Genomic DNA, 12,618 nt, shown 5'->3' with positions numbered 1-12,618 from the left:
AAAAAGTACCTTCTTTTTTCTCCAAATATTAAAGCAAATAATCTTAAACGAATTGGACGCCTCTTTATCCAGTTAAAGAAGGTCATCCGCACGCACACAAACGAAGTTTTGACACTTTTTAACGGTTTATCACACACAAATCCACATATTTTGGTAACTCGAGCAACATTCGAGCAGATTATGGTTCAAAATTTAGAACAAATGTCACTTGGGGGGTAAACAGTACTTATAACCCAGGTTGCGTGCAAGTACTAAACTTGCATGCAAATTACTAAAAAATCTCGCCGAAAGTGGGAAATAGGGCACGATCAAATGAAGTTGTTTTTAAATTTTAATGATTTATCATTATAAAATACGTTTAGGCCATAAAGTACGTGAAACAGAAGAACATTTTGAAGTTATTAAAGTGAAAACAAATAGAAGAGCTTTAAAAGATTAAAAATTAAGAGATTTAAATAATCGAAGAGTTGAAACGAGCGAGGAAAAGTTGAAGAATTGAAACCTACTAGAGCCGAAGAATGAAATTGTCCTACCCAAAGTAAGTGGTTGGTAAGTGCGACATTTGCACATCAACATTCCATTCGCTAGGATTCTATAAAAAAAGTACACTTTATTGCGTCTAAACACTACTTAAACTTAACACTGATATCTTACACAATCAGGCGCTGCTCAATCGAACAGCATCTGGAGCGCGCTCTCATTCAGCGCAATCAGCAACATAATCACAGCTCCCAGGGCTAGCCCCGCCAGCTGGATCAGTATCACCTTCAGCTTTTGGTCGCTTCGCGCCACATCGTTGCGCATCTCCGGCACCAGATCGGACAGCGCGATGTACAGGAAGGTGCCAGCCGTTCCCGCGTAGATCCAGCCCACGACCGACTCGTGCAGTCCCGTCAGCAGCAAACCCAGTGCCATGCCTGGAAGAAAGTACGGCTCATTAGTGTGTGTGTGTCCTTCCACTGTGGAGTTTGAAGTGACGTGCGCCACCCACCGACAAAGCTGAGAATCGAAGATACGATGTTGAGAAATATTGCCCTCCTAATGCTGACGCCGGTCTGCAGCAGCAGCGCAAAGTCGCCAAGCTCGTGCGGCAGCTCGTGGCACAGGATGGCGAACGAGGTGGCCAGCCCCGTGACCGGATCTACCGCGAAGGCCGCCCCGATCGCCAGCCCATCCGTAATGTTGTGCAGCCCATCGCCCAGTACGACCATGAACGCGACCGCTGCCATCGGTTTGCGGGCGCTCTTCTTCTGCAGCATCGTTTTCGCCTCCTTATCCTTCGCCCCGTCCGTCAGATCCAGCTCGATGTCATCGCCCCGGTGCGGGTGATGGTGATGCTGCTGCTGCTGGTGATTGTTTTGCTGAGCTGCCGGTCCCGGCCTAGGCTCGACGCGATTCGAGCTCTGCGAATGCGCATGTGAATGGCCATGGTGGTGATGATGATGGTCGTCGGCGCCTCCCTCCCGAAACAGGGGCAATATCATCTCCAAGCTGTACATGAAGAATGCCGTCCCGAAGGCACACAAACACAGCCACATCGCCCTCTGTTCGGCCGCATGATCATGCCCACCATGATCATCGTGAGGCTCGCCGTGATGATGTTCATGGTCGCCCTCGTCCCCGCCGTGTGGGAGCAGTGCGTGGGGCAGCAGATGCATCAGCGCATCGCCGCAAAGCGTCCCCACGCCGAGCGCGATCAGGAAGCGCAGTATATCGTCATAAGCGATGGATTTCGCTAGCGGTACCATCGCTACTCCTACCAGTCCGCAGAGCGAGATGATCAGCACGCAGGCAGTGGCGTAAATCCATGCTGTAAAGGTAGGTGATCATAAAAAAAAACAAAGATGTCGTTTAGAAGCCCAACTCGCTCGAAGGAACCGATCTCCAACGCTCGTACAAACCTTGCGAGAATGCTTTCCGCTCCCGGTGCGGGTTGCTCTCCTTCTGGAGCTTCTGCGAGCAGGCCCGCTGGTCGAGCTGCACCAAAAAGGCCGGACAGAGATCCTTAAACTCGGACGGCGTTATCTCGATCCGTGCATCCGGATCTATCTCCTCCACATCAGGTGCGCTCGATCCGTGGGCATTGTGGTTGTGCGACGGTAGTGATCGCGCCTTGCGATAGTGCTGATGTTTGGCAAGCAGCGGTTCCTCCATCACCAGATGGACGATCGACATCGGGGACAGACAGAACGGGACATCTGAATCATGGCAAAGCAAGATATTGTTATCGAAAGGCATACAAAACACAAATCCGCTAGTATTTAGGAAGATAAGGGAATTTGCGAGACACGGAACTTCTTGCTATCGTAAACTGTTTAAGGAAGTAAATGTCGCAGTGGCATTTGCCGGCCTTGGATTTGCATGTGTAAATATGTTTTAGTTTATTGTGCTACCTTTCCTCTAACAACGGTATTCCCCCCCCCCCCCCGCTGGTTGCGGAGGTCGCAAATTTAGCGACCTTGAGCGCTCGGTTGATCTTCCCTTGGGCGCAAGGAAGGCACCTCCTTGCCTGCTCGCGCTGGGTGGTGAAATCGGTTCAGCTGAAGCAGCGTTATGAATCGTTTAAATTCAACTAAAACCTGTTTGTAGCGCAAACAAAACGGACAACAGCAGCAAATGGCACAACACAAAATTAAGTTCCGCTTTGGCAGTGGGAGTGTTTTGTAACAATCCACTCCGGTCTGGCAAAATGGTTGCAACTATGACATTTAACCATGTGCGTTTCCGTTTTGTTGCCTGTTTTTGTATTTTTGTTGTTAAAATAAAAGAAAACAACTCCATTAGAATGAAAGTGGATCGCAACATTCTTGACCGGTGTGTGTGTGTGTGTGTGGTGTGTGTGTGTGTGTGTGTGTGTGTGTGTGTGTGTGTGTGTGGTGTGTGTGTGTGTGTGTGTGTGTGTGTGTGGTGTGTGTGTGTGTGTGTGTGTGTGTGTGTGTGGCTTGCAAAAATCGTGAAATGGGAAAATAATGACCGAGCGAAGACTTGAATGAGCGGCAGTGAGAGGAATTCCCCTTTCCGCCTTGTTTACACCGAGATTGTGACGTGCTGCGGCCGTTGGCAAACGGTTTTACCGCAAACGCCACATTAAATCATTAAACCGGTTTGTAAACCTGCACAAACACACGCGCGCGCGCGATCGCTAGAAGTGCGGCCATCCTCTCGGCACGTCTCTGATACATCTTCTTCAAACTTCGATGGGCTCGGGTGGAGAATTCGCAACACCCTGTTGACAACCGGCTCGAAAGGGAAGCGAACAGAGTTCAGCTATCTCGCCTAAGAGAGAGAGAGAGGGAATTCTTTATTGCCCTTTTTGTATCCGTGCCTAGCGGGGACATAAACAAAAGTTACAATTGCACCGTGGGCGAGGGACTTAAATGCTAGTCAAGCGAGTAGAGGATTGCTTTCTGCGCGAGAAGTCATATTCAAGGCATACAAACATTATATTGTGGGGTTTTTTGTTTAGAATGAACTCTCTCATCCCGAAAGCAGCGAGCAAAAAATCCCCCATTTTGGCCCGACAAATCGAGATGTTCGTGTGCTGCATGTCGATTAAATCTGCTCCCCTTCGTCACACTCCACACCTCACTCCTCAACAACGGGTGTGGTTTTGCATGGTCAATAGGAAACATTCTTCTTTCCCCTGTGCGGACGGTCAGGAATGTGGATTTGCGCTCAAGAATGTGTAGCCGACAACAGACGCCAGCAGCTGCAGAAATCTGCGCAGTCTTAAACGCCTAACAACTCTCCACGAGCCAGTGTACGCGGGTGCCTCGAGTTGGGGCTGGACACAAACCAACACTGAACATCTATTGCCCAAAAGAGAAAGAGAAAGCCAGCCAGAAAAGAAAGCAGGCGCAGGCGGATAGCCAATCAGCATCCCCTCCTTTCACGGGTGCCAGGAATCGACAACCCCAAAACCGATCGAATTCCCGTTCGCTTCCCCGTTCACTGAACTTTGAGTTGCGTTGCGCTAGGTTGCGGTTAGGCTCTCTAACTCAAAGTGCAGCATTTCATCATCTCAATATGGCAGGAGCAGCTCCGTCCCGTACAATGTAGCTTATGTTTTTTTTTTATTATTATTAAACAAACAGATCCCGTCGTGCTGGCAATTAAGATATCGTTCCGCCGGATTCCATCCAAAACAGAACAAGCTCCACACAACAAATGAATAAATAAAAAGCACACACAAACACCCAAATAAATCTGCTAATCAACCATGCCAACATCACTCATCCCTCCCATCCCTCAGCAGCGGTGCAGTGGATGGAGACGGGTGAGGTGGTTTGGAAAAAAAAGTCTCAGAGCACTCTTGCGACTGCCACTGTCCGACACTCGAGTAGTGACGGGATGACCGAGCTTATCTTGGCTGTTTGTATAAACAAGCGACTACGATACGTGCCCCGAACCGGGGCATAGTTGGTCCGATTTGTCCGCCCATATGCTATCTGTATCTGTATCTGTTCTAGTGATGGGTAAATGGTTGGCAAAAAATCCGGAGTCAACTCCGATTCGACATCGATAACTTCGGAACCCACTCCGGAAGGTAGATCCGCTTAGCACTATCTGGAGTCGTCTGGAATCTTTCAGAGTCGTTCGGAGTCGTTCGGAGTTGTCCGAAGTCATCCGGGGTTGGAGAAGTTCAAAGTCGCCTGGAGTCGTCCGGAATCGTCCGGAGTCGTCTGGAGTTGTCCTGAGTCGTCCGAAGTTATCCGGAGTCGTTGGGAGTCGTCCGGAGTTGTCCCGAGTCATCCAGAGTTGTCCAAAATCTTCCGAAGTATCGGGCGACGGCTGGAGTCAACTATAATCGGACTACGGACGATTCCGGACGACTTCAGACTACTCCAGACGACTCTGGATGACTCCGATTCCTGACGTTTTTGGACAACTGCAAACGACTCCGGACGACTTTGGACGATTCTGGATGACTCCGGACGACTCCAGGTGACTCTGGACAACTCCAGGTGCCTCTGGACGACTCCAGGTGATTCTGAACGATTCCGACTCCGGACGAATTTGGACAATTCCGAAAGACTCCGGACGACTCCAGATGACTCTGGACTACTACGACTCTGGACGACTCCGACTCCGGGCGGAACTAGTGGTTCCCATTTTGCCAGGGTCGAAATCGGCCTAACAATAGTCTGAGTTGGATCAGAGTCGTTGGTGTGCCTCAAAGAGCACATCACTAATCTGTTCATCACGGCAACGGTGTAGGTGGAGTACGACCGGTGCGCAACATTGATCGCGATCTTTCACATGCCCCTCTGACGCTAAAGTACCGTCAATTGACAGCGAACTCGCCCGGTCTTAATCATGCGCACACCGCGATGGCACACAAAAACATACATTGTCCCGCCCGGTGACCTAAATACCAGCGTTCCTTATCCGTCATTAAGCCCAGGTCCGGTGCTGGGTTGTTTCATTCCTAAGTCCCTTTTCCCTGCCAACCCTCCCCCCCGGCCCTCCCCTCATTTTTCCTAAGCCAAAGCAAACCAATTACCTGGCCCGTTAACTTACTCTTGTTACGCGGATGGCGATGGCGCGGATCGTGCATGTCTTTGAAGATAATTTCCTGCCACACGTGATCGTCCGCCTCGTCGGTGGGTGGGTTCCGATCCTGGACCAGCGTCGTGGCGGCGGCGGCGGCACCACCGTACGGGCCGGCCGTACTGTTTGTACCGTTTACGGCCTGGCGCGAGTCGGCTGTGGTCGTCTCGCCGGCACTCACCGCACTGCCGTGCCCATGGTCCTGTTGTTCCTCCTCCGGCCGGTGCCGGTGTCGACGGTCGGTGGAGGTCACTGTAGCGGTCGCGAACGTTATCACCGGCGGTTCCGGTGTCCCATGCTCTTCCGCGTGATGATCGTCGTGCAGATGCTGGTGTTGGTCATGCTGTCCGTGCTCGGTGCGCCCCATCCCGCCGACGCCATCGTACACGTCGTAGTCGCCGAAATCGTACCCATCCGGGCGATGCTCCTTCAGTGTGTGCGAACCGGTGAAATCTAGCCCGCCGAGCCCGAGGCTGTGCATCAGATGCTCCAAACCCTGCGGAAGGAGGACGCACGGAGATGAGCGATGAGTGATTATTGCCGTGATAAGTGGGCGGGAAGGGGAGGTACTATAAATGCTGTCACGCTGTTTGTGCGCGCTAGACAAACATTAGATAGCAGTATGTGTGTGTGTGTGTGTGTGTGTCAAGAGGGAAGATCTTTAACGCGCGGCACGAATATGTTTTGTGAGTGTTATGACGCCACTGTTTGCCGCAGTATTATAGCCGTTTGTTTGGAATGTTGGAATGAAATGTCTTATCCCATCTCTAGCCTTTTGCAAAAGCATTTAAAGAGCTTCACCTGCTGTTCTCGGCTGTTCTAGCACACACGATCTGCGCTCTGGTGATGAAAGAAACGAGTTGAGAGCAAAACCTATCCAACTTAACAACACACACACACTCACAAAACAACAGCTCACTTTAATGATACCCTGCGGTGCCCAAGGGCGCACCACAATTCAAAAGGTACGGCGCGGCACCTTTCGAAATTTGGCTCGCAACTCACCTCGAACGAGATCACTCCCTTGCTGCCGTACTTGTTGAACAGATATTTCAGAAACTTGTTTTCACTGTCGGCTGCGGCCGCCGGTGCTGCCGCTGGCATTGGCGAGGCAGCGGTGGTGCTGGTGATGGTGACGACCGGTGAGTCAACCTCCCCTGCCACCACGGCACGGATGATGATCAGGTTGGACGAGACGATCAGCAGCTGCAACAGCACCACCGTAAGTCGAGCACCGAAGAAGAGTTTCTGCAACGACGCCATCTTCACGCTGTGGCTTTTCGAGAACACCTGGTTTGAGGCAACCTGTTGCCTCTACTCGCACACCTTCTAAAGGTCAACCGAGGCTACTAAAGGGAATAACTGAGAGGAGTGGTTGCTCACGCATCGACCGACATTCCGAACACGCGCTACCCTTCACTTAGAGTACTGTTTTTTTTTTTTGTTTGCGCAGAAACCCTGCTGCAAAAGCCTACAGGCAACTGTTGCACCAAAACCCCGAAAACGGTGGAATTCTAATTCCAAAGCACCACACCAAACAACCAAACAGTGAACAATCGCTCAATCGTGTGTTGTCACTTTCAAGCGGTTCGTTTCCCGCGTGTAAGCGTATCCAAACGAAGGGTATTTCCCTTTTGTTCTTCGTGCCAGGGTTTGTTCGTCTCCCAACGCTACACTACACTTCCGGACGCGGCACTATACCCACGGCGGGATAGAGAGAAATGAGAACAAGAGAGAGAGAGAGAGAGACACACAACGTCGGTACACAGAGCGGACACTAAAACGGGGCTGGAGGACAGGGCACTTCTTCGGCACTGCTGCTCTCAACACTCTGATTATTGATATAAACAAATAAACCGAACGGTGCCGTTTTCGGTGGAGCTTTTCGTCCCCTGCTCCGAAACGCACGACACAGCACGACGTCTCACACGTACGCTTTTCCACTGCTGTTTTGGCTTTGTTTGCTCGGCCCTTGCGTTTCATCAGCCCTTGAACGAATTACAAGTGTCCATGCCTTCCAACATCAACACTTTTAACCTGCCAGCGAATAGAGAGACGCTACGATCGTGCCGGCGACATGCTTGAGACTGAGTGAATGAACGGAGCGAATGCGCGGGATAAACCATCAACCAGCCACCAAAGGTAGATTGGTACGTGTGTGTGTGTGTGTGTGTGTGTGTGTATGTGTACCGTTGTCCACCACCCCACCCAACCGACTCGCACACAGTGATGCAGGGTGACAATTTAAATGCCGTCCGTCCGCTCATGGCACACCTGAGAGTTTACCGGAGCTCCGTAGAGAGAGCTACTAGAAAGAGCGCACAAGCGCGTGAGCGAACTGCTGAGTGCAAGATCAGCAGCGCGAGAGCTTTCGCTGTGGTAGATGAGCGCGGGCGATCTCACGCGCAGCTTCCAGCTCCCCGGCGCTCACCTATCTCTCTCTCTCTCTCCCTCTCTTTATCGCGTGCGCAACCGTCGCGACACCTGTGTAAGTTCAGAGAGAGAGAGAGAGAGAGAGAGAGAGAGAGAGAGAGAGAGAGAGAGAAAGAGCGCGCAACAGTGCAAGACCCGACGGACCGTGTTGCCAGTGTGATGATCTGATCTGCTCTTCGTTTTGGTGTCCATCCATCTTTCGCTCACCCAGCATGGCTCGGTGTGCAAATTGCCCCTTTTTTTTGGTGTTGTCGCAATTATGTTGTTGTTTGATTTGAGAAGGGGGGCGCAAAATTGCTGAAACGGTGGTGAAACTGGTTTTAGCGCTTTGCTTTTGGTGAAGCTTTCCGACGGTGGAGCAATTTTGCTTGCTTTTTGAGCGAACGAAAACAGCAATACAGGAAGCGCCTACCGAGGCAAGGCTTTGCAAAAGTGGTAAAGGAAGAAAATAACATTTCAACGGTCGGGGTTCACCGAAAAAGCACAATTCAAACGGGGAGGAAAAAGTGTTGCTTGTTTGTAGCAAACTGTTATGACACATAATTCTTATTGATTGAAATGCTACAAAAACATACAACTTCCAACACGTTTGCTTGATGTGTACCATTTTCAGTAATATTTAAATTGGCCTCCATTTTCAGAAACTACAGCCTGTGACGATGGTCGTGTGCGAATGTCGCTACCGAAAAAAAAAAAAAAACAAAGCTACACAATGCTAATGATCGGAGCAGCCTTTAGGCCTTGCCACAGAACAAAAACAACCGCTCGGTAGAAAGGGGCTATGCCCCAGCAACCTCAGCCTGCCGGGATCATCTCCGTGGACAGAATCTTTCGTCGCCTGTCGCCTGGCTTATCATACTTTGCCGCCACTACCGAACGGCCAGCGCATGAGTTGAAGGTTTGTTTTGTGTATCTGTGCTACCGGCCCAACCGGTAGCGTGTCTTTGAAACCGCACTAAAAGGCACCGTTGCTGTGCTCGTGTCGGAAAGTCTTGCCTCGACAGAGCAACAGAGTAGTGCCTTCGAGCGTAGTTCACTTCAACCAGCGTGCTGCACGCTGGAGCCGTGGGCCGCGTTCGTGACACTGAAAATTGGAGCAAACACTTGAAGGTTGATGGCCAATGGCCGAAGGCAAAAGCCATCCCAACGACCGGTGGGGTTGACTGCAAATTCCCGATTACACTTCGCACTTTGCGGCACATCGGCGTTTCGTCTTATCAACTGCTGCTTCCCTGTGCGCGATATGATTTGATTAAGCCAATTTGATACAATTCCATAAATTCGTTCAGCACACACGAGGTTGAGAGCACACAGCCACGCGCAGTGACCACATTGGAGCAAACCGAAGGAGTGCACCGAGTTCTAGTAACACAAAGAAAATTACGTATGTATTCAATGTCCGCCCACGGCTCATGACCGTGATGGTATGGGAGGTATGGCACAGCACCACGCGTCGCAAAGATCTGACAAGCTGGAGAAACCCCCAACGCATCCCGAATAGGTAGCTCTCTAACTTCCAAAAACTGAAACAAACCCCTCCGTCACTTAGCCACTATGGCAGCGCTCGGTGCGAGACACTGTGCCGATCGACGTCACCGTTTATGTGCTGTGGTGCGGTTCTGCGGATCAGCGCCTGAACAAAATCAGCCAACGCGGTCGCGCAAGTAGGCGTGAATATCAACCGTACCAATCTACCTACCCGTACGGGTGGTGCCGGATGGATTCAATTAGTATTCCGTGCGGACGGTGCGGGCGGACTGGCAAACCGTGTGTGAGTGCGTGGCAGTTGTGGAGGTGTGCTGATGCTTGCCGAGAGCAGTGCAGAGCAGTGCCGGGGCACAAATCTGAACTTTTGAATCGGTGCGCTGTTGGCTGGGGTTTGGATTGATGCTGCTGCTGCGGTAATTATGGGCAAAGCTGTGGATGTGGGTTGCGATGGGGTAGATGTTTTGGGGGTGCTGTACGCTTAATTATTACCAATGAGTTCGATGCCACCCCGTGCTAGGGGCCGATAGGGTATTCGGACTATGTTTACACTACTCGTTCGAAATGCTAGATGATACTTAAAAGGTTGGCAGCCTCTGAGCCTTCAGATAGATCGTAGTCGGATCGTAGTTGAGTTGATTCAATGTAGCAATGTTCAATGTAAAAAACGGATCGTTCTGACCAAAAGTCTACCGACATTAAAGTATTAAAATGAGAGGTCGGTCACAGAGACGAGAGGAGACGATAAGGAACGTAAAGAGGAATGGAGTTGCTGAGCGAGGAAACGTTTGGAGACCGGTGATGAACTATGACTGCGCTTGCAAACGAGGACACGGGTGTTAAAAGTTGAATAATTTTTAAAATTAGTATACAGGGTTTCTCTAGCCAGCTCAACATCGGAAACGAACAATTCAATCCCGTAAAATACATTTCAACAATAAAACTGGAAACTCGAATGCTCTGTCATTGGTTGCTCGGTATACGCACGATATTCAGTTGAAAATGTTGAGAATGAAATGTTGGCTAGAGAAACACTGTAATGATCAATTATAATAAAACATAAATTTAAAGCTGAGCATTCTCTAGACCAGTGATCTCCATCCATTGGTCCGTGGCGTTAACAGAGGTAGTTCGCGAAACAATTGATTTGGTTATATATAAAAGCGTAAAAGCTTATCCATATTGTGCAGTTTTTCCCACAATGAAGATCATGTCTAGAATAAGATTTAGGAATATTTTTGATCATAAAACTTTGAAATAAGACTACAAACTGTAATCTCTCAATATATGTGGGCCACGGAAAATGCATTTTCAAAGCCAAATGGTTCATGATCCCAAAAAAGGTTGGAGAGCACTGTTATATACGCTGTGTATACAACTCTTTGCTTTTACATCTAGAAGAGAATAGTACCGGCAGGCTTTGCTTTGGAAATCGTTAAAAAAGGTGAAAAAAAAACGATCATTTTCATGGGTACTGATGTCACTAGTCACTACGCTACGTCAGTTACGCCAGAGACGTAGTCGCCCGGAGTTAAAGTCGCCTAAACTCGAGACCGGAGTCGTCCGAAGTCGGAGCTGATTGAAGTCGGATTCAGAATCGCAGTCGCCTGGAACTGGATGGGGAGCCGACCCGTTCAATGGGCTTGATATCAGACATTTGTTTTGTTTTCCTCGTCCTTTGCTTTACTCTTACTATAGGGCGTCTTACGCATTGAAAACTTCGTACGACCCAGTGGAGACTCTAAAGAAGGCTCTAAGCACAAACAAAATAACTATTTTTTCCAAATCCCAAACCCCTTGAAGTGAGGGATTGATGTAGTTACTCCTTATGAGTAGGGTTACTACAACCGAAATTTATAGTCAACTTCCTGGCTTAACTTGGAGCGTATTTCCCTGTATCTGAGATTAAATATCTGATAAGATTACTCCACCAAGACTTGCTCAAGTAACGCATTCCCTAAGGTAGTGTTGCAATCTTATCAGCTGCAGGTCCTATTGCCCCTTTCATCGCTAGGCCCTACAAGCTATGCCTCAATTGAACAGTAGCACGCGACCCGTTCACCAAGCACCAACCCGTGGTAAGAATGATGCGTAAACTCTACACCATCTCCAAGATGATCCAGTACGAGCACACGTGGATCGTTGAACCGAGCGCATTCGAAGCACACTGTCCGCGTTGTGAGGTGCTGACCGGTGCTACCAAATGGGAACTCAACTGCTGTACGGCCGGTGTGCAAAGTGCAGGCGATTATGCGTATTGTAGCAAGTGTGACGATCCCTACGTGAAGCTCCTTTCCGACGAGAGTCAAGATGTGATTATTGCAGTGCATGAGGAAGGTATGGGTCGGAGAGTGTTCCTCGAAAGAGATACATACACGCTGGAGCCGGCTGATAAGCTTTCTTTGATGGTAAAAGGTTCGTGTAACGTTCTCCTATCCACTAACCGTGCGCGACTTACGAGGCGAAGGAAAATTGTGAGCTTTTTTAGCGTTTATGACAACATTTCCATGAACGGCGATGCATAGCAATCGACAGCGTTGTGAAGGACGTTTGTACCGGGCCTAATGTGTGACATTCCTCTTTTTGTGATAATTTCATCTTTTTCGATCGATTGCAATCGAGTTTTATGTTTGAAACAAACAAAAAAAAAGATTTAATCAGGTGATCTTTTCATTCTTCATTTTATTAATTATTGGCGTGTAAATTACAAACATCTTACAAATCGAAATATATTTATTGTATAAAATCCCTTATTCAAATGTAGTCGAATAACAGTCTTGGTTCGTTCTGTTATGTCTTGCTGTGTCTGTGTCTGTGTCTGTGTGTGTGTAAGAGTTTAGGTTTGTGTGTAAATCAGTGTAGATATTCATTGAGCAGCATATCATGGAATATTATTTGAGCACAACAACTCCGGAAAATCCCGTCGCTGGAAGCAATCCCTCAAGGGGACTTTGGAGCAATCAAACTTTTCGCTGTTAACCGTTGCATTCGACCAGCCATTATCAGAAGCGTTCGATTTTGAAGGCAGATTATAAGAGCAGATAAATATGACTTAACTAATCTTCGTAATTCGTTCTCTTTTAGCTCTACAATCTTATAAATTGCTCCCTGCCTATCTAACCTGTACAAACTGTAAATTGACTATTGTAA

General features: G+C 49.0%; 1 protein-coding gene across 1 annotated transcript; it reads right to left on the bottom strand.

Moving 5' to 3' along the window:
* Positions 1 to 590: 590 nt before the first annotated feature.
* Positions 591 to 7,865, bottom strand: LOC121602991 (zinc transporter ZIP10-like). The gene is made up of 5 exons (XM_041931737.1): positions 6,556 to 7,865; positions 5,521 to 6,046; positions 1,902 to 2,198; positions 992 to 1,810; positions 591 to 917 (listed from the first exon to the last, which is right to left on the bottom strand). The coding sequence occupies exons 1-5, from the start codon at positions 6,811 to 6,813 to the stop codon at positions 670 to 672; spliced, it is 2,148 nt and encodes a 715-aa protein (XP_041787671.1). The 5' UTR covers positions 6,814 to 7,865; the 3' UTR covers positions 591 to 669.
* Positions 7,866 to 12,618: the final 4,753 nt, after the last annotated feature.

The sequence above is a fragment of the Anopheles merus genome, unplaced genomic scaffold (assembly GCF_017562075.2).
Source record: "Anopheles merus strain MAF unplaced genomic scaffold, AmerM5.1 LNR4000751, whole genome shotgun sequence".
Lineage (NCBI taxonomy): Eukaryota > Metazoa > Arthropoda > Insecta > Diptera > Culicidae > Anopheles > Anopheles merus.
The sequence above is the reverse complement of the archived record's forward strand: the minus strand, read 5'-3'. Positions and strand labels throughout refer to the sequence as shown.

Bases quoted from the DNA above. Each gene is read 5' to 3' on its own strand.
- LOC121602991 (XM_041931737.1), bottom strand. From the start codon at position 6,813: ATGGCGTCGTTGCAGAAACTCTTCTTCGGTGCTCGACTTACGGTGGTG. The intron at 2,199-5,520 runs GTAAGTTAACGG...GCCATGATTCAG, and splicing joins TCGCCATCCGCGTAACAAGA to ATGTCCCGTTCTGTCTGTCC. The intron at 918-991 runs GTGGGTGGCGCA...ACTTTCTTCCAG, and splicing joins TTCGATTCTCAGCTTTGTCG to GCATGGCACTGGGTTTGCTG.